At 32.7% G+C, this 21,522-nt stretch overlaps 3 protein-coding genes across 18 annotated transcripts in view; all 3 read left to right on the forward strand.

Moving 5' to 3' along the window:
• LOC149730732 (uncharacterized) lies at nt 1-12,345 on the forward strand. 7 transcript variants are annotated; one of them, XM_089883941.1, is made up of 25 exons: nt 1-322; nt 899-970; nt 1,198-1,278; nt 2,262-2,324; nt 2,406-2,514; nt 2,570-2,928; nt 3,075-3,128; nt 4,729-4,857; nt 5,173-5,313; nt 5,416-5,979; nt 6,641-6,719; nt 7,259-7,626; nt 7,877-8,195; nt 8,253-8,909; nt 9,024-9,169; nt 9,285-9,476; nt 9,537-9,716; nt 9,769-9,827; nt 9,886-10,011; nt 10,156-10,310; nt 10,376-10,461; nt 10,613-10,803; nt 11,036-11,200; nt 11,376-11,593; nt 11,761-12,345. In XM_089883941.1, the coding sequence occupies exons 1-25, from the start codon at nt 307-309 to the stop codon at nt 11,828-11,830; spliced, it is 4,599 nt and encodes a 1,532-aa protein (XP_089740067.1). In that variant the 5' UTR covers nt 1-306; the 3' UTR covers nt 11,831-12,345. The 7 variants fall into 7 exon arrangements, with proteins under 7 accessions (XP_089740067.1, XP_089740069.1, XP_089740068.1 ...); XM_089883943.1 differs by having other exon boundaries at nt 5,422-5,979; XM_089883942.1 differs by having other exon boundaries at nt 2,409-2,514.
• LOC149730733 (uncharacterized) lies at nt 12,321-21,377 on the forward strand. 9 transcript variants are annotated; one of them, XM_089883951.1, is made up of 29 exons: nt 12,321-12,462; nt 13,071-13,150; nt 13,407-13,555; nt 13,698-13,801; nt 13,873-14,008; nt 14,079-14,146; nt 14,199-14,373; nt 14,428-14,640; nt 14,693-14,841; nt 14,910-15,088; nt 15,148-15,270; nt 15,407-15,557; nt 15,825-15,882; nt 16,020-16,136; nt 16,427-16,505; nt 16,597-16,964; nt 17,059-17,224; nt 17,282-17,938; nt 18,053-18,198; nt 18,314-18,505; nt 18,566-18,745; nt 18,799-18,857; nt 18,916-19,041; nt 19,186-19,340; nt 19,407-19,492; nt 19,644-19,834; nt 20,067-20,231; nt 20,407-20,624; nt 20,792-21,377. In XM_089883951.1, exons 2-29 carry the CDS (start codon nt 13,077-13,079, stop codon nt 20,859-20,861), a joined length of 4,554 nt encoding a protein of 1,517 aa, XP_089740077.1. In that variant the 5' UTR covers nt 12,321-12,462; nt 13,071-13,076; the 3' UTR covers nt 20,862-21,377. The 9 variants fall into 9 exon arrangements, with proteins under 9 accessions (XP_089740077.1, XP_089740081.1, XP_089740075.1 ...); XM_089883949.1 differs by having other exon boundaries at nt 12,324-12,462; nt 13,077-13,150; XM_089883950.1 differs by having other exon boundaries at nt 12,324-12,462; nt 13,077-13,150; nt 15,410-15,557.
• The window catches only part of LOC149730734 (uncharacterized), a 6,908-nt gene continuing 6,739 nt past the window's right edge, over nt 21,354-21,522 (forward strand). For both annotated transcript variants that reach the window (XR_016385625.1, XM_089883978.1), the window contains exon 1: nt 21,354-21,494. Coding sequence is in view for 1 of the 2 variants with exons in the window: in XM_089883978.1 (XP_089740104.1) it covers nt 21,480-21,494 (15 nt within the window). In the remaining variant the exon portion in view is untranslated. The remainder of the gene's footprint in view (nt 21,495-21,522) is intronic.

Raw genomic sequence — 21,522 nt, forward strand, 5'->3', positions numbered from 1 at the left:
TGGTAACGCTTTGCCCTGCGCAATAGAGCCGTATTTCTGTTTGTCCTAGGCTAAGCCTTTGCTGGCATTGAAAGCGGAACTATTTTGAAATGGCTGTCAGGAATGCTGTGTTGCCTTTCTCTGTTATAAAAGCGCATATGTATGTGATAACGTAATTGTTTACTTTAAAGAGAAGTGTATATATTATAAACATCTCAACGGCAATTTTGTAAATTTTCAACTTTATATGTGAAAGATTTCAATTATAGTCGAAACTGCTAAAAGGTCAATAAAGAGTTCGGGAAAGAGTTACATTGGGTTACAAGAATGAGCAGCAAAAAAGGTATGTTTAACATGTAGTAAATATGATTTACTTATGGGTTAAACAAAGCAGGATCTATTATTTTATGGGTCATGGATTGTAAAGACATTAGTAAAAACATGCCAAGTAATCTACTTGCGTACCAGACTAAAATGTTAACCTCATATACCTACTGCTAACAACAGCGTGGCTCAAGAAAAATCAAAAGCAGTTAGTTTTATTTTGAGACCCATAGATATATGGAGCAGGTAGCGTGTTGTTAGCTAGTCCAAACTTCACTTTATGTATTTATCAATTATATATATGCTAATGTGTTTCATATTGACGAAAATAAAGTTTACTACGTGCTTTGCTTCAAATGAGGTTTCCCAAATGAACATCTGGATCACTTATTAAACATGTCTTGCTTAGCACAGTTTGCTAAAATATTGAAATATTGCTCACAGTGGTATAAAGCTTAATACTGCAACCAATGTGGGTGTATGTGTCTTCAAGAAAAATAGTTATAAGCACACCTGTGTTAGGACTGTTGTTGCCGCACCTGTTGTAAGAATAAATAAGTTACATTCATTACTTACGCACAGTTTATTTCAACAGATTCGAAATCCAATCCCAAAAGACCTGCAACAACTGATAGCAGAGACAGATTGGGTCGAACAAATGTTCCAAGTAAATTATTTCTGTACCAGATATTAGTTAGGATGTTAAAGATATAAAAGTTTAGCTACAGCGACTGGTATAACTTATTACTGATTTCAATAACACCACCCCTGTAGTTTGATGTTTTTAGTAAGATGCATGAGGTTTTTTATTACTTTTGTGCTACATAAAAGAGGTGCTCAACTGTGTATGCTTAATATTTGCATTTGGGTTTTTTTATCTATGTGGAAATAAAGGCGTTCAAGGGGCTCATTTTTTATTTGGAAGAAAGAATAAGCCACCCAATAATAATGATTTATTTACTGCTGCCCACACAGGTGAATAACAATTCGTTTTTGAGCATGTGAGTGGTCATATAGAATTTTTTCATCAAACAGTTGTTTTTGTTGTTGTTGTTATTTTTTCTTCATATCTCAGTTCTTAATTGAAGCATTTTTATTTAATCCATAGACTGAAAACAAATATAAATATATATACATAGATTTTTAAATAGGTGTTCAGATTTAAAACTGCATAATTGGCAAGTAATTAACGATTAATTTTCTGTTTGTTCTAAAGTGCTAAATCCAAAATGTACCTTAAACCCTAATTAATCGATTGCACTCGATTTTTTGTAAGTAGGCATAGTTGTATAAACCATTGGTTCCCAACGCATAGGGCGCTACCCAAAGTTTGGTCTTCTAATTATTTTTAAGTTGCTTGTTTTTCTCACAGTTGCGTGTAAAATAAATATAATTTTCCTTTTAAACACCGTTTCCATTTATACGATCTGCCGAAACAGCTCTTACACTCTTTGGGAGCTAGGGAGGATTTGTGTTTTTAAGATAAGGAATTCACACAATGATTGACGCCTGTATCAAACTGTTACTATTAAAGTGGGGACAAATTTAAAACACTAATCTTTTACGTTATTATCATTAATCGTAATTGAAACTTTATTTTTGGTTAAACATCATCAAAATTATGCTAATTAGAATACATGCTCAATCATTGGACGTGGCAATTAAGTAACGTTAGAACTTAAAATTAATCATATGCTGTTTAACTCAAAAAAATGTTTCAATTACGATTAATGTTGTTGGTAAGGAACTATGACATTAATCCATTACCCTATGACATTAATCCATTACCCTAATAAAGTTTAATGTGCCAGTTTTATTGTGTTTGAGGGATTTAGCAGTTAAGCTATTTACCTGTGTTTATGCTTTCATGTGATCTGTGTATAAAATAAACGAAACACAGTTGTTGGGCCTAAGAGGTCAAAGTCATTTTGACTTAATTAATCATTTTTTCTATGCAGTTTCTACAAGTAAAAATACACCAACTCCAACAGTTAAGCCACCAAGGCAGATTGTCACTGCAGGTAATGAAAATAACATTAAGCAACATGGCTATGATAACTTAAATAATTTTTTAAAATGTTAAAATGTAAAACTCATTGCAGCAGGTAAAACATTGGGTAGAGAGCCTTCAGTTGCAAAGGATGAAAAATATTATGTTGATCTTCATCTTTATAAATATTTCAAAAATACTCACAATATGGAGGAACTTTGGTTAGTAAAAGCTTTGCACTTACAATGTTTTGTTCTATATTAGATCATTTTACAGGTCACCATTTCAACTGGATGAAGTCAGTTTAACTGAAATGGGTGATCAGTATGAAATTTCATTGTCAAAAAAGTGTAAAAATAAACCTAGATGGTACAGAACTGCAAAGGAAGTTCTGTCATACATTGAAGATGCCAGAGATAATTTATGCATTATAGAAAGTAAAGTAATTCACAATGACCAATTGACAATAAAAGTTCTAAACCAAATGATTGATCAGTTTAATAAAGATCAAAAACTTTATTGTGGTCAGCGGGCAAATAAACCTAATCTTTTGGTGTTTATTTGTAAAAAAGAAGATTTGGAGAAATTTGTGCATGCATACAAAGACTTCAAACAGATATGTGAGAAATATGAAGGTGATTTTTATAAAAATATAAACTTAAGATTTGAATTTAAAGAATGAATGAATGAACGTAATTTATTCTATATTCAACCATTTCTCAAGTTGATTATTATATGTATGATTGTTGTGTGTTATGTTCAATGCAATTGTTTATACCAGGTTCAATGAAGCTTGTTTCAAGGTCGAATTCCCTACCAAACCAAACTTCCGCAGGTAAGAAAAATATCTTAAAGGGGCATACCAACAAAAAATGAAAATTTGTATATGGATAGAGATGCCCAAATGTGACCTAAAGGTACCATCAAAGTTTCCTAAAATAATACAACTTTTAAAAAAATAGAAAAAAACGTTTAAGTAAAAAATTTGGCTATTTCGACAATGCATGGGATTTCTCATAACAAAAAAAGACACTGAACTTTGATCTTTTCTAGTTTCTAAACTACTGAAGAAAAATCAAATTTTATTTTACATTTGGTATAACGAATGCTTCTTCTTTGTGAATATATAAAAAAATAAAAATGTAAACTTTATTTTGTTTTAATTTTTCAATTCAATCTAGCTACTTACCAGATTATGCTGAATCAGCAATTTTTCAAACTAATGTTTAACTTGAAAAACTGATTTTTTTATAAAGAAAAAGGTACAGCAGGTACCAGCATAGGCATTGATTTTTTTACGTTGTAAACCAATCTTAGGGGGGCAAAATAGCGCCAGTGTATGCTTAACTAGGATACACGTGAAGGCTAAAACACGACACACGTGAAGGTAAACTACGTTACACGTGAAGGCTACACTGCAACGCACATGAAGCCTAAACTACAACACACAAGAATGCTAAACAAGACGCACGTGAAGACTAAAATATGAAGCACGTAATGACTAAACTATGAGGCACTTGAAGGCTAAATTCCGACGCACGTAAAGGCTAAATTCCTATGCACGTGAAGGCTAGACTACAAAAGGTTTACACGTTAAGGTTTACTTAAAAAACGCAAACATTCAGCCTGTTTTTAAACCTCCTACAAGCTATATGATAAACGTGTAAATGCCTATTATGACTCAAACAATCAACGTGTGAAGTGCTATTATTTCGCAATCAATTGCCAGGTCAAACAATTGCTATAATGATGCAATAAATCCACGTGTGAATCCCTACTGTTACGTAACAAACAGTCTACCTAGCAATAAAAACATGGTAAATATTGGGCTAAAGTACGACGCAAACGTAAACCAAATGGTTATTTTATTTCGTTTTGCATTGATTGTGATAATGCGTTGTTACGCAATAATACAGGTACCGTAAACCAGGGGGGCGTGCCCCCGCCCCCTCCGGGGAAATCGACGCCAGTGGGTAAGTGCTGAGTCAGCATATAATGTTAAAACATAAAAAGGCTATGTTTTACAATATTTTACACATATTCTTAAAGCAGAAGCATTCGTTATACCAAGTCAGATATAGAATTTGATTTCTTCGATATATAAGAAAACTAGAAATGATCAAAGTTGAGTGAAATTATTTCTTATGGGAAATCCCATGCATTGCGACACGGTTAATTTTTTTTTAATCAAGCGGTTGAATTTGCGGTTTTAAAACTCTTTTTTTTTAAAAGCTGTTTTCTATTTTGAAACTTTGATGGTACCTTTAGATCACATTTGAGCATATCTATCGATACACAAATTTTTATTTTTCGTTGGTATGCCCCTTTAAGAATTTTATTATAATATGAGTGAGAATAATACCTGTTACTTATTTGGATAAGTTTCAAATAATAGTATTGTAATACATGAAATGTAAAGGAAAATCTACTTTCAGGAAATGCTCCAACACTAAAGCTAAAGACTACTGATGCTCAATCGGATTCCTCTGGAAGTAAGAAAAAGAATAAAAATGCTGCAACAACAAAACAGAATGCTGATCATTATGAAGATGAAGCCTGTAACGGTAAATTTTGAATTTTATTGAAATATAAAACTTAAAATTATTCTTTTTTCCACCATTTCTCCAATAGGATAATTAATAAATGTATGATTATTGTGTGTTATATTCAAAGCAATGTTTTATACCTAAAGCTTGTTTCAAAGTCGAGTTTCCCACCAAACCAAACTTCGGCAGGTAAAAAATATTGTCTTGAGAATTCTATTGTGATGTGAGTGAGAATAATATTTGTTAATTATTTGTATAAAGTTTCTTTAAGAATCATCAAACAGAAATAATAGTATTGTAATACATGAAATGTAAAGGAAAATCTACTTTCAGCAAATGCTCCAACACTAAAGCTTAACAAAGCACCAAAGAAAACTGATGCTAAATCTGATTCTTCTGAAAGTAAGAAAAAGAATGGAAATGATACAACAACAAAACAGAATGCTGATCATTATGAATATGAAGCCTCTATTGGTAAGTTGTAAATTATGATGTTTCTTATTAGTCACAAGTTCCTTTTGCATATAGTTATTCATTTAAAAATTTTAATTTGTTAGTTTTTCATTCATTCATTAGTTGCAGGGAGAACAAGTGTCGAAAATGGTCATGAAAACTATGGCACGACTGGCAATAACAGTGAAAATACAAGAAGCATGATTTCCTCTGGAGAATTTAAAGAAGACAATGAACCAAAAAGAAATGGTGGTGACAACATTGAAGTAAACCAAGAAAAACACAGCAACTCAGATTTAACCCCCAAAAAGGATGGCAGCACTAAAACAAACCAAGAAAAGGACAACAACACTGAAACAAACCAAGTAGAAGTTGGCAACACTGAATTAAACCAAGAAGAAGTTGGCAACACTAAAGTAAACCAAGAAAAACATGGTAACACTAAAACAAACCAGGAGAAGGACGGCAACACTGAAACAAACCAAGAAAAACATAGCAACTCAGATTTAACCCCAAAAAAGAATGGCAACACTGAATCAAATCAAGAAAAAGTTGGCAGCACTGATTTGAATATAGATATAGTGGATGGAGGAAAATCAAACCTCAATAAAAAAGTTGTGAAACCACAATTGCCAGCAACAGTAGATGAAAATTTAAAAAATGATGATTTTGCATTGCAAAGTACAGGTAATAAAGTTGGTGGAGTATGGTTTGTGGCTGAAAGCTTGGACAATATCTGCCGCCCCTGCATTAAACTATAGCATGCATAAAGACACTTCCCAACACTTTTCACTATTAGTATTAAATGAAACATTATTTTAACATAAATATCATAAGATATATATTAACTGTCTGGCGCCGTAGCACAGTTGGTTAGCGCGCCTGCCTCCCACCCAGAGGTAATGGGTTCAAAGCTCGTCGTTGCTACCATTGTAGGCGTATGTGTCCTTCAGCAAGTCACCTAACGACAATTGCTCCAACTCAGTGGTCACTAATGGGTTGTCCAAATTATCAGCCAAACATAAAAAAAATGAAAAAGTCCACAAAAAAAATAATCACCCACTAAGTAACATACTTGGTAACTCGTAAGTTGGCACAAGGTGTATGAACCCCCCCTGTTATAACTACTGTCGTTTTTCGGCCCACGAGGATAAAGTAAGTTCACTCACTTCAATCAACTTCTAACACTGCCTAATAATCGGGTAATTAACACTTTTGGAAAATCATAAAAAACAAACAGTTTTTTTGCGATTTTAAGTTTACAATACAACACACAGTCCCATGAATCTGTAAAATAACTTGTTCTTTCAATTTTTATATTAACCTTGATTTTTATGAATTTTTCCAGATGTGTTGATGACATTGAATGAATATGAAGTTGGAGTCGTAACTTTCTGGGAATCGTGTCAACAGTTGCCATCTCTTTGGTAAATTACAGGGAAACTAGTTTTTCTTATGTGTAAACTACTGTATTATTATTTTACTTTCAATCAAATCCTCTCTGATAATAAGTTGTTAAAGTAGTGATGTTGTACATTAATGCCTATCAACTAATAGATAGAAGTTTAACTTTGTAGTAGTTAAAGAATTTTAAACTAAAACCATTTGTGGTTTTACACCTTATATAATATAGGCCAAATTTAAGTTAGACCATGACTAGCTAATATTGTTTTATATTTCTAACCACCACAATCAGCTATAAGTTACCCAATAATCGTTTGCATAAAGGATTCTCAAATAGCAAACAGTAAAAATGATTATAGCAATATTAAATTATTTTATTCACCTGGTGCTTGCTTATGAGTTACCATTAGTGACCACTGGTTAGAAACAATGACCATTAAGTGTCTTGCCCAAGGACACTCATGCACTAGTAGTAGCATTGAGCTTGGTTTCGATTGGTCACAATGCGAGTGCTCCAATCATTAAGCCATGGAGAAAGACAATGTTGTTTTTATTTGTGTAGGTCAAAACATGATGTTCAGCTCCTTTCTTCCAAGAATGGAAATCAAACCATCAAAATATCCTCAAAGAATGCGATTGAATTCATGCAAGAATTTCAGTCTCTTTACAATGATGCAAAACTTAAAATGCAACATAAATTTGTGCAAGTTTCCAAAGAATCGAAAAAAATAAAGAAACAGTTGAAACTATTAAATGATACGTGCAAACTGGCGCACTGTGCATTTTATTACGATGCACCTAACTTAATGGTGGTCATGGGATCAGATATTGCAATGTTGGATCACTGTCACAGTCAACTACAAAGTCAAAAATACACAAATGCAAATCCAACTCAAAGTCTTGGCACCCAGGTTTCATCTGATAGCCAAGGTATGTTGCTGTGCTTGATTTAAAATAATTTGTCAGTATCAAAACCTCCATTGTAGTGTCTGTTTAATAGTTATGGATGGGTAAAAAACTAGGATCCAAGAATACAGTCTAGTGCCCACTGATAATACAAACATAAGTCAAGAACAGAGTGCTTTAATATAACATTGTAATCTACTGAATAAATGTATGATGAATGTTTTGTTTTTTTGTGCTTGTTCCATATAAATCAAACAAAACTTTTACTCCACAGTTCCAATTGTCTATCCAAGTCATTCAGGTAAAACAATTCAAAGAGGCGATAGTAAAGATACAACAAAATCTTATGAACCCAACAACTATTCCGATTGTTCCAGTAATGATACTTCGAATCCAAAACCAGTTGTGGTTCAACAAAACAAAGAAAGTAAAGTGGAGCCAACACAACATAAACAACAAAATGCAACAGAACTGCCAAGCAATATAAGTGTGCATAGGGCTGTAGAGAAAGAGTATACCGATACCATCACTGTGGATAAAGATGTTTATAGCTACATTCAACTTTCAAAGGCCAACCGTGTTAAGCAGATATGGTAAATATTATAATATAACATTATACGTTCACTATGTTAATACACATGATGTTTCAGGGAGAGACATCAGATCAAGATCAAAACAACAAAAGTTGGCCAAGATAATTTATCCATTGAGTTAACTTCTAAGTATGATGAAAGGATTGTCCAAGCAATTGATGAATTTCAAAGATTATACCAAGATACCATGGATCATATACAACAAGCGAACATAGAATGTGAATTTGATTCACTTGATGACATTGAAAAAGCAGTTAATGTTGTAAGAGCTAACAACAAAGATGTGTTGGTCTGTCAATCTTCTGATAACAACCATAGAGTTATTATGCTGTCAGAAGACAAGGAAGCTTTGAAAGCCAGTAAACGTGTTTTCCAAGATTGCTTGAATTCTATAAGTGACAAACCCACCCAACTACCTAAACAACCATCCTTAGCAAGTCGTGATAATTACATAGAGGTTTTCAAGTTCGTTACTAAAGGTGGCATCAGTGTATCTGTTGGTAATGGCAACATAGCACTTCAAGATGTAGATGCAATTGTCAATGCTGCCAATAAATACATTGAAAACGGTGCTGGAGTCACTGGAGCTATATTCAGGCAAGGGGGTTGGGAGTTTGAACAAGTGTGTCAGAAAGCAATGAAGCGTAGGCATCGACCGTTAGCTGTTGGAGAAGTGGTTTCTGTCAAGGCCGCCGGCCGCTTGCAATGTAAAAAGTGAGTAGAGTAGCATTGTGAAGTACTCCAGGTGTTGGCTTGGTATCCAAAATGTTTGGTTAAGTTTCATATTTCGCAAGCGTTAAAGTTGATTAAACAACCCTAATTTTGCAGGGTTTTGCACCTGGTTGGACCTCAGTGGTACAAATATTCTAACAAACAAGAAGCATATCAGTTACTTGAAAGTGGTTTATTATCCGTGTTAGAGGAATCTGATTGTTGTGGTGTATTCACACTTGCTCTTCCACCTGTAGCTACAGGTAGGAACTAAAACAGAACTGTCACTTGTTGTATTTGTTGTGCATGGGTTGTACCATGTTGTTGTATATATTTTTAAATGTTTAATATTTTTTCATATATGCATCCTTTTTTCAGGTGTTTATGGAACTCCACTCAATGCCTTTGTACAAGCCATGAATACAGCACTGACATGCTTTGAGACCAGTTACCCTCGTAGCACACGCGTTCTTAACTACATAAGAATTCTTTCAATTGACCAATCGACTGTATCTATTTTGGCAACCATGTTTTCTTCTTCAGTTAAAAAGGATCGGTCTTCATCTGTTGGTAAGAAATAGTTTGATTCACGTTTTCATTAAAATTTGCATCAGGTATGTTTGTATACAGACCCTTCATCCCATCATCACCATACAAGTGCACAACCATTGGGTGGCAATGATGAGGATATTGATGGAGGTGAAGTTCCAATGGAGATTGATGATGTGTATGATGGTCACAGTAGTTATAAGTATCAGAGTAACACGCAACAATCTCAGCAAAGCACCAGTCAAGTCACTGAAAAAAAAAGTAATCAAACAATTACATTTATAAAGATTTGTAAGTCTTATCCTTTTTTCAGGTTATGCTGCAGCTGCCAAGTCTTCCTCACATGATACAAGAGCTGTGTCAAACATATATGTAATAATCTTTTATATTGATACCCTCTTTGTGCTTCATATATCTATTTTTACAACAGGAAAATAAAGTTCAATTGAAACAACAAACAGATGAATGGAAAATGACCGCTGAAATCTTTCCCCAAACTGCATCAACAGAGTACATGTATCATTTACACATCAGCATTCCATCTCTTCACTATCAGGTGATTAGAAAATTCTATTCAGCAGTGACTTTAAGAACCATGGTGTTGAGTATTTACATTTACTGTTCAAAACAGTCAGGTTAAATAGAAAAAAAACTTTGTAAAAAATGCGTACAAGTGTCCATTGTTTTCGTTCCTTATCAGGACATGTACAGGAAAACAGCTTATATTCCCAATGTGGAAGGAGCTCGTGAAGTAATCAAAAGAATTGGAAAACTTGTAAAGGCGAAAAAGTTGTTTCAGCTTAAATATTCAGCAGACCCAGTGTGTAGCTGCAAGCTTAAAAGTTTAGCATTTAAGTAAGTTTCTCTTGTTTAAAATAACTATATGCATTTTATAACTCTTACTCATTATTTGTCTCTAGCATGTTTGGCATTAAAGAAAATTACATGGAGAATTTACAAAATGAATTGTTAGAGTTGGAAAAGAAGGAATATCAGAAACCAACAGGTAGTATTGATACATTATAATATCAGTATATTAGATAGATAAGAATATGATGAATCTTGTAACATGGGTGGCTCACTTATTATACACCACATAAGCAATTACCTTTTTATTCAATTAATAATTGTAACAGCACTTAATATTTTTTTTGCAGAAAAAGAGAGTGAAAAGGAAAAGAATGGTAAAAAAGAGCAAGAGAATGGGAAAGGAAAGGAGAGTAACACTGAAAAAGAGGATGAAAAAGAACAGTGTGCCATTTGTTTGGATGATATTAATGGTTCAAAAATAAAGACACTTCCATGCAAACATAAATTTCATGAAACTTGTGTCAACCAAGCATTGAAGGTTAGTCTTGTGGAATAGCTGTCAATTTTCGGTTTAATAATGTTGTTAATTGTACAATGCAAGTATTTGCAGGTGCTACTCAGTTTGAATTTGTTTCTTATAAATTTTATACCTTTTTATTATAAGTTAATTTTTGTAGATACTGGTTAAAGTAATCATTATTTTTTACACTTTTTTATTTAAATTGTTAACATTGTATGATGTTTCTTTATTATATCTTTGTTTTTTCCAGGTCAACAACCTTTGCCCAATATGTAAACAAGCTGTGGGGAAAGTAAAGGGCAACCAACCCAATGGAACAATGAGGGATCGTATTGACCATAACACCCATCTTCCTGGATATGAACGTTATGGTGCTATTGTGATTGATTACAATTTTCCAAGTGGAATACAAGGAGTATGTACTTTTATATAGAATACTTATGAATACAAATCCTTTTGCAATGATAACTTTGATTTGGATTGTTCATTACCTTAATTTTTATACCATATAGCTACAGACGGCATGGTCATACATCATTATTAAGTCAATATTTTTAACCAAAATGTTACCAAAATCACTTATATTTCAGCGCGAACATCCCAACCCTGGAGTACAATATACTGGTACAAGCAGGACAGCTTATCTGCCAGATAATGGAGAAGGAAGGGAAGTGTTGAGATTGCTGAGGAAAGCTTTTGATGCTCGTTTAATTTTCACAATTGGAAGATCAGTAACAACTGGAATGGACAACCAAGTTACATGGAATGATATTCATCATAAAACCAGTCTTTATGGTGGTGCAACTGGGTACGCTAGGTTGGATATTACGTAATATAATTCTCTGCAAGTCCACATAACGTGCCTTTTTTTGTTTAAGAACTATGATAGGGGTTTAGTAGTTGACATATATAAACATTTGAATAGTAGTTTTATCACCACTAGGCAGTAACTATTGTGTACTTTTTTTATCACAGGTTTGGATATCCAGATCCTGATTATCTAAACAGAGTGAAAGATGAACTTAAAGCAAAAGGAATTCAATAAATTTGTCTGCTTGTTATTTCTTAACAAAATTTGTTGTTTATTTTTCTATCAAAAAAGTTCCGTAATTTTAAGATTAATGTTCGTTTATTCTTCAGTTGAATAAAGCTGTCAACGTTCAACACTGGCAGTAGTGGACACGGTTTATTCTTGTGGCTAAAAAAATACATTTTATGTAAATATCCAAGGTATTATGTAAAGCCATATTCCCTTTCGTTATTTTTTATATTAAGTTTTAAAAATACTAAATACATGTGAAATTCTGTGTTAAACATTTTGAATGAATTATTTGTTACCACAATGTTATAATAAGATCACTTATTTGTATTCTGCACTGAGTATATGTATCATATTATCTGTACAAATGTTTTAAATTTCTTTGACAATTTTATCTGATAATTAATGGATTAGATTACTTTTGATTTTAACTGAAGATATTTGTGTTTAATTATTTGATTTTAATAGTGGCATTTTGTTTTAGATGTTTGTACTCACGTAGATGTGTACTTGGTTTTCAGTTTAGGTTTTGGTTTAAGTTAGGTTGGACAAGTTAAGTTTATGACCTGGTGTTCTGTGTTTGATGTTTCAACTTTTGCATCAAATGGTCACGATAAGAATGTATGAAGTTTTATAAGGTATTTCTAAATTTTCAAACTGTTGGTTAAATTTTTAAAGCAGGGTTTCCCAAACCGCAGCCGCGGGCCATTTGCAACCCAAAGGAGCAAAATAAATAGCCCTCAGAAGACTTTAAAATTACCGATTGCATACGCTCACAAATGAACATATTACTTTAAAAATTCGTCTTAAACGTTTTATTGATTTCTGTAATAATTTGCATTGTCTTTGTTACGCAACAAAAATATTTATGACTGTCACAGCATCAGCCAACCTACCACGCTTGTTACTCTGGTATATGGGTTCAACAAAAAAACTGTGAAACTTTGTCTTTTACTCCGCAAGTACGTAGTTTAATCTGTTCTAGAAGCCATGTTTATTACCAGCATATGTGTCAAACTTCCTGACCCAACTAACAGTATTCGTTATAACCAAATTTTGGCCAATACAAGTCGCGTAGCCAATATAGCAAGGAGAACCTTGCCCAACACAAAATTATGATTTCACATATTGGCCCGCGATAAAATAAGTTTGGGAACCCCTGTCTTAAAGGAATACCTATATTTCATTTAAAATTATAGGTTTTATTCTATAAATAAATTATTAAACTTTCTTTTATTTAACTTAGTAACAGATGACTTCCAACAACATCCTAACTTGGAGTCAGTGGCTGCAGGAAAATGATGCTGAACAGCTTGCAGGCACCCAGTAAGTACATAGCCTACCTGACTTTACTTCTTCCAGTATGAACACCAAAATTAATGTGTAACTTTTCATTCGTATAGATGGAAACATATGGTATCTGTGCAAAGAATTGCTAATTATTTGAAAAAAAAATCACTGCGAAACATCTTTTTTTGTGAAATAGATTTTTTTTTTACTTTTACATCCATAAAATTTAATTCTGTTATCTGTCATGGTTTATTCTATCAGTAATCTCTTAAGTTTAATCATGTTTGTTTAGATGTATTTTGGTGCAAAATATATCACAGAAAACATCCATAGAAAAAGTGAGATTATATTTTGAAAACCATAGAAGGTCAGGTGGTGGAGTAATAGAGAAGGTTGTTAACCTTCATGATGGGGTGGTTATTATGTTTCAAGATGATAAATGTAAGCAGGTTTTTTAAATGAACTTGTGAAGTTAAAGTTTTGGATAATTTTTTGTTTATTTTATTTGTTTGCATTTCATAAAAATATTTGCCATATAGTCTTTGGTGCTGTTTAAAAAACTAACCTATTTTGTTAAATGCAGATGTCCAAAGCACGCTGGAAAAAGTTCATTATTTGGATGACACTCGATTGAAGATAGTTTCCAGGTTCATTCCTCCTTTATGTGGAGATAGATTTCTTCTTAGTGTAAGTAGTGGACCTTCCATAACTGTGTATATATAATGTATTGTGCAATAAGTTCCTATTTATCTATGTAGAATGTTGGGAAAGGAACTTCTTTAGATACGGTTGAACTATTGCTTGAAAATTGTGACAAGCCTAATCAACGCTGCCCTGAACTAATCCCATGTAAACATGAAGGACAGTATCTCGCTCTTTATAATGAACCAACAGGTTAGTTTCATTACTTATTGAATACTAACATTGTTTTTAAATCTTTTGTGATTTTGGAAATGTTTTCCAGAACTGTATGAAATCAGGGAAATAACAAAAGAAATATCGAGAAATAAATTAGAGGGTTGTGCCTTGAAGGTAATGCATGTAACAAAATGGCAGTATAAGTTTCTAATAAAGTTTGTTTCAGGCTACACTTATGCAACCAACAAATGCTTTATTAGTGGAAGGCATTCCTGGTGATTCTTCCAAGGAAAATATTGAAACCTTCTTTAACAACTGTGCTCATTTAGGAAAAGATAAAGTTACAACAGTTGACTTGTGTTCTGTAAACACTGCTGTTGTCAGCTTTGCAGATTGCCAATGTAAGAAACAGTAGTGTATTTTGCAAAATATTGAGTAAATATCTTTTCTGGTAGGTGCTGAGAGTTTATGGGAACATTGCAAACGCACAACTTTACAAATGAATAGATGTTGCTTGAAAATATCACTCTACTATCATCATCTGCAATCAAATCATTCTGAAACTATTAATTCTTCTGATCATCGTGAGAAAACTTTTGTAGAACCTCAAACTTCAAGGGCTGAAGGCATGTTCATGAAATCTGTAGTTAGTCCTGTGCAAAATGAAGGTACATCGCAGTAATTGCATTAACATCATTAATTTAGAAAATGTATTTGAAGGTAGCTACATGATTACTAGTGGTTCAGATATTCTGAATTATCTTGGGTTTAAAAAATTGAACAAGAATCTGAGAGAAGAATTCTCTGAGCGAGCCAAGATTTCTCTAGTTGTTACTGATGATTCTGTTTACATCCACTATACTGTGAAGGTTGTAGTTTGAAATACCAACCCTGTACATTTTATGTGTAATCTTTACATTTTTCCTTTCTACTTCAGGATGAGGACCCACAAAGTTTGTTGGAAGATTTTGACAAATTCTTTTCAAATTTCTCATCACAATTAGTGAGTGGCAATGAAGCTGAGTTGTCCAAACTTCGTGCTTCTTATAATTGGACAGAAGATGAAGAAAAAATAGAAGTCAGAATTGGTTCAACTGTAATGCATGTTTTTGTTCAGTAAGTTGTAATATTCGTGATGTTTTATTGTTTTTTTTTTATTTAATTTAAATGTTTAGGTCGACTACTGATGGTGTTCAGATAACTGGACAAATGAAACAAGTTGATGTAGTTGTAAAAGAGTTTGAACGATTGTTGAATTCAAAAACAGTGACTCTTCCAATTTGTGAATCTTACTACAAGTAGGTTAACAACAAAATTATAAATAATTTAAATTAGCATATAGTGTATTGTTAAACACATCTTTTTTTATTTTTTTTAAATCCACTTTGTTTAAAGTGGATTTCGTGCATGCTATAATCTAAAAACTTCACACAGAAGGCTAATGAAGAATGAAGCATTACAATCTTCGATGGTAAATAATGGAAAGGTTGAAGTGACGTGTAATCCAACTGATTATTCAGTGACATTTACTGGTTCTGCAAAGGATGTAGATCAAGCGGAATTATGTTTCATGAGGAAATTATTGGTAATAAAATAGAATTTATTGATTACTATTTTTATAGGTATAGTTTGTGTATATATTATTTCATAGATTTATTTCTTGTTTTACTTAGTGACTGCGTTTAAGAATGTTACTAATTCTGTCGATGTATTACTACTTCTGTTTACCAGTAAATACCTATTTTTACATAGTAAGGTGCAAATTAGACATACCTATATCTTTTATATAACAGTATATATATATCATAAACTGCTTTCAAGTTCTTTAAAGAACTTCTGATCTGAATTTCAGGGTTTAGATTCAACACCTGTTGAAAAACAGTCCATTGCGACTCAAGTTGAAAACTCAGGTACCTTATCAATTTAATTACAAACTGATAATGGCTTCAATTAAAAAAAATTTAAATGTTTTTTACATAATTATCGAGGTGTGATAAACATTTCAAATATTACATATCATACTAATCATTTAATTTATATAACACAGAGTTCATGAGAGACTGCCATGTACAAACTGAGTTAAACACAGTCAAGAATTGTGAGACACAAACAACACCAATGGTAGAAGAAACGACAAGCACTGAAACCCAAACCGAAAACATTGGTAATGTTAAAAATAATATTGATAATCATTTGAGATGTTGGCGGTCATTGTTATATGCTTTAATGTGGAACAGTCTAAAAGATTTTGACAAGTTTCCTAATTTTAATTCAATTGTTGGAATTAACAGCAACATTATTGCAAACGTGTTTTAGGAATCTTTATTGAATATCAATGTTAGACATTTCCAGCTACAAAAGATTGATTTATATTTACAAATGTGTGATTTGTATGCAATGACAAATTTTGCTGTTGTCAGATTTTTTTATGATATTTGATCATTGCTTTTCCAGCTATGTTAATGACATTGGATGAATATGAAGTTGGAGTTGTAGTATTCTGGGAATCGTGTCGACAGTTGCCATCTCTTCGGTAAATAATCTGCAAAGTTTTATTTTATATGTTGTGTTAGTCTAAGATTATAAATTACTACATCTACCAAACATTACTTCTTGTTTATTAGATCAAAGTATGATGTTCAAATCGTTTCTTCCAAGAATGGAAATCAAACCATCAAAATATCTTCAAAGAATGCGATTGAATTCATGCAAGAATTTCAATCTCTGTACAATGATGCAAAACTTAAAATGCAACATAAATTTGTGCATGTTTCCGAAAGATCAGAAAATCCTAAAAAACAGATGAAAGTGTTAAATGATACATGTGGAATGGTACACTGTGCATTTTATTACGATGCACCTAACTTAATGGTGGTCATGGGAACAGATAATGCAATGTTGGATCACTGTCACAGTCAACTACAAACTCAAAATAACACAAATGCAAATCCAACTCAGAGTTTTGGTGTCCAGATTTCATCTGATAACCAAGGTATGTATGCAATGCCGTTTTTTTAAAAAAGCTTTGAAATACTTGAACTTTAACAATCAAACTGATTACTCTACACGTTTATTCATAAATTCAGTTGAGGAAAGACCAGTGAAACCAGCACAACAGAATGCAACAGAACTGCCAAGCAACATAAGCGTGCATGTGACTGTAGAGAAAGAGTATACTGACACCATCACTGTGGATAAAGATGTTTATAGCTACATTCAACTTTCCAAGGCAAACCGTGTTAAGCAGATATGGTAAATATAATATTATAACATTCTATGTTCACTATGTTAATACACATGATGTTTCAGGGAGAGACATCAGATCAAGATCAAAACAACAAATGTTGGTCAAAATAATTTATCCATTAAGTTAACTTCTAAAGATGAAGAAAGAATCGTCCAAGCAATTGATGAGTTTCAAAGTTTATACCAAGATACCATGTATCATATTCGGCAAGCGAACATAGAATGTGAATTTGATTTACTTGATAATATTGAAAAAGCCATTGATGTTGTAAGAACCAACAACAAAGATGTGTTGGTCTGTCAATCTTCTGATAACAAGTATAGAGTTATTATGCTGTCAGAAGACAAGGAAGCTTTGGAAGCCAGTAGACGTGTTTTCAAACAGTGCTTAAATTCTATAAGTGACAAACCTACCCAACTACCTAAACAACCATCCTTAGCAAGTCATGATAACTACAAGGAGGTTTTCAAGTTCGTTACTAAAGGTGGCATCCGTGTATCTGTTGGTAATGGCAACATAGCACTTCAAGATGTAGATGCAATTGTCAATGCTGCCAATAAATACATTGAAAATGGTGCTGGAGTCACTGGAGCTATATTCAGGCAAGGGGGTTGGGAGTTTGAACAAGTGTGTCAGAAAGCAATGAAGCGTAGGCATCGACCGTTAGCTGTTGGACAAGTGGTTTCTGTCAAGGCCGCCGGCCGCTTGCAATGTAAAAAGTGAGTAGAGTAGCATTGTGAAGTACTCCAGGTGTTGGCTTGGTATCCAAAATGTTTGGTTAATTTTCATATATTGCAAGCGTTAAAGTTATTTAAACAATCCTAATTTTGCAGGGTTTTGCACCTGGTTGGACCTCAGTGGTACAAATATTCTAACAAACAAGAAGCATATCAGTTACTTGAAAGTGGTTTATTATCAGTGTTAGAGAAATCTGATGGTTGTGGTGCATTCACACTTGCTCTTCCACCTGTAGCTACAGGTAGGAACTAAAACAGAACTGTCACTTGTTGTATTTGTTGTGCATGGGTTGTACCATGTTGTTGTATATATTTTTAAATGTTTAATATTTTTTCATATATGCATCCTTTTTTCAGTTGTTTATGGAACTCCACTCAATGCCTTTGTACAAGCCATGAATACAGCATTGACAAGCTTTGAAACCAGTTACCCTCGTAGCACACGCGTTCTTAACTACATAAGAATTCTTTCAATTGACCAATCAACTGTATCTATTTTGGCAACCATGTTTTCTTTTTCAGTTGAAAAGGATCGGTCTTCATCTGTTGGTAAGAAATAGTTTGATTCACGTTTTCATTAAAATTTGCATCAGGTATGTTTGTATACAGACCCTTCATCCCATCATCACCATACAAGTGCACAACCATTGGGTGGCAATGATGAGGATATTGATGGAGGTGAAGTTCCAATGGAGATTGATGATGTGTATGATGGTCACAGTAGTTATAAGTATCAGAGTAACGCGCAACAATCTCAGCAAAGCACCAGTCAAGTCACTGAAAAAAAAAGTAATCAAACAATTACATTTATAAAGAATTGTAAGTCTTATCCCTTTTTCCAGGTTATGCTGCAGCTGCCAAGTCTTCCTCACATGATACAAGAGCTGTGTTAAACAAATATGTAATTATATTTTGTATTGATACCCTCTTTGTGCTTCATATATCTATTTTTACAACAGGAAAATAAAGTTCAATTTAAACAACAAACAGATGAATGGAAAATGACCGTTAAAATCTTTCCCCAAACTGCATCAACAGAGTCCATGTATCATTTACACATCAGCATTTCATCTCTTCACTATCAGGTGATTAGAAAATTCTATTCAGCAGTGACATTAAGAACCATGGTGTTGAGTATTTACATTTACCGTTTAAAACAGTCAGGTTAAATAGAAAAAAAACTTTGTAAAAAATTCGTACAAGTGTCCATTGTTTTCGTTCCTTATCAGGACATGTACAGGAAAACAGCTTATATTCCCAATGTGGAAGGAGCTCGTGAAGTAATCAAAAGAATTGGAAAACTTGTAAAGGCGAAAAAGTTGTTTCAGCTTAAATATTCAGCAGACTCAGTGTGTAGCTGCAAGCTTAAAAGTTTAGCATTTAAGTAAGTTTCTCTTGTTTAAAATAACTATATGCTAATTTATAACTCTTACTCATTATTTGTCTCTAGCATGTTTGACATTAAAGAAAACTACATGGAGAATTTACAAAATGAATTGTTAGAGTTGGAAAAGAAGGAATATCAGAAACCAACAGGTAGTATTGATACATTATAATATCAGTATATTAGATAGATAAGAATATGATGAATCTTGTAACATGGGTGGCTCACTTATTATACACCACATAAGCAATTACCTTTTTATTCAATTAATAATTGTAACAGCACTTAATATTTTTTTTGCAGAAAAAGAGAGTGAAAAGGAAAAGAATGGTAAAAAAGAGCAAGAGAATGGGAAAGGAAAGGAGAGTAACACTGAAAAAGAGGATGAAAAAGAACAGTGTGCCATTTGTTTGGATGATATTAATGGTTCAAAAATAAAGACACTTCCATGCAAACATAAATTTCATGAAACTTGTGTCAACCAAGCATTGAAGGTTAGTCTTGTGGAATAGCTGTCAATTTTCGGTTTAATAATGTTGTTAATTGTACAATGCAAGTATTTGCAGGTGCTACTCAGTTTGAATTTGTTTCTTATAAATTTTATACCTTTTTATTATAAGTTAATTTTTGTAGATACTGGTTAAAGTAATCATTATTTTTTACACTTTTTTATTTAAATTGTTAACATTGTATGATGTTTCTTTATTATATCTTTGTTTTTTCCAGGTCAACAACCTTTGCCCAATATGTAAACAAGCTGTGGGGAAAGTAAAGGGCAACCAACCCAATGGAACAATGAGGGATCGTATTGACCATAACACCCATCTTCCTGGATATGAACGTTATGGTGCTATTGTGATTGATTACAATTTTCCAAGTGGAATACAAGGAGTATGTACTTTTATATAGAATACTTATGAATACAAATCCTTTTGCAATGATAACTTTGATTTGGATTGTTCATTACCTTAATTTTTATACCATATAGCTACAGACGGCATGGTCATACATCATTATTAAGTCAATATTTTTAACCAAAATGTTACCAAAATCACTTATATTTCAGCGCGAACATCCCAACCCTGGAGTACGATATACTAGTACAAGCAGGACAGCTTATCTGCCAGATAATAGAGAAGGAAGGGAAGTGTTGAGATTGCTGAAGAAAGCTTTTGATGCTCGTTTAATTTTCACAATTGGAAGATCAGTAACAACTGGAATGGAAAACCAAGTTACATGGAATGATATTCATCATAAAACTAATCCTTATGGTGGTGCAACTGGGTACGCTAGGTTGGATATTACGTAATATAATTCTCTGCAAGTCCACATATCGTGCCTTTTTTTGTTTAAGAACTATGTTAGGGGTTTAGTAGTTGACATATATAAACATTTGAATTGTAGTTTTATCAGCACTAGGCAGAAACTATTGTGTACTTTTTTTATCACAGGTTTGGATATCCAGATCCTGATTATCTAAACAGAGTGAAAGATGAACTTAAAGCAAAAGGAATTCAATAAATTTGTCTGCTTGTTATTTCTTAACAAAATTTGTTGTTTATTTTTCTATCAAAAAAGTTCCGTAATTTTAAGATTAATGTTCGTTTATTCTTCAGTTGAATAAAGCTGTCAACGTTCAACACTGGCAGTAGTGGACACGGTTTATTCTTGTGGCTAAAAAAAATACATTTTATGTAAATATCCAAGGTATTATGTAAAGCCATATTCCCTTTCGTTATTTTTTATATTAAGTTTTAAAAATACTAAATACATGTGAAATTCTGTGTTAAACATTTTGAATGAATTATTTGTTACCACAATGTTATAATAAGATCACTTATTTGTATTCTGCACTGAGTATATGTATCATATTATCTGTACAAATGTTTTAAATTTCTTTGACAATTTTATCTGATAATTAATGGATTAGATTACTTTTGATTTTAACTGAAGATATTTGTGTTTAATTATTTGATTTTAATAGTGGCATTTTGTTTTAGATGTTTGTACTCACGTAGATGTGTACTTGGTTTTCAGTTTAGGTTTTGGTTTAAGTTAGGTTGGACAAGTTAGGTTTATGACCTGGTGTTCTGTGTTTGATGTTTCAACTTTTGCATCAAATGGTCACGATAAGAATGCATGAAGTTTTATAAGGTATTTCTAAATTTTCAAACTGTTGGTT

This window comes from Ciona robusta, chromosome 9 (genome assembly GCF_009617815.1).
Source record: "Ciona robusta chromosome 9, ASM961781v2".
NCBI lineage: Eukaryota > Metazoa > Chordata > Ascidiacea > Phlebobranchia > Cionidae > Ciona > Ciona robusta.

Coding starts and splice junctions, on each gene's coding strand:
- LOC149730732 (XM_089883941.1), top strand. Junction 2,929..3,074: donor GATATGTGAGAAATATGAAG/GTGATTTTTATA, acceptor TGTTTATACCAG/GTTCAATGAAGCTTGTTTCA. Junction 5,980..6,640: donor TTTTGCATTGCAAAGTACAG/GTAATAAAGTTG, acceptor GAATTTTTCCAG/ATGTGTTGATGACATTGAAT.
- LOC149730733 (XM_089883949.1), top strand. Junction 16,965..17,058: donor GATTTCATCTGATAACCAAG/GTATGTATGCAA, acceptor TCATAAATTCAG/TTGAGGAAAGACCAGTGAAA. Junction 19,042..19,185: donor TTTCATCTCTTCACTATCAG/GTGATTAGAAAA, acceptor GTTCCTTATCAG/GACATGTACAGGAAAACAGC.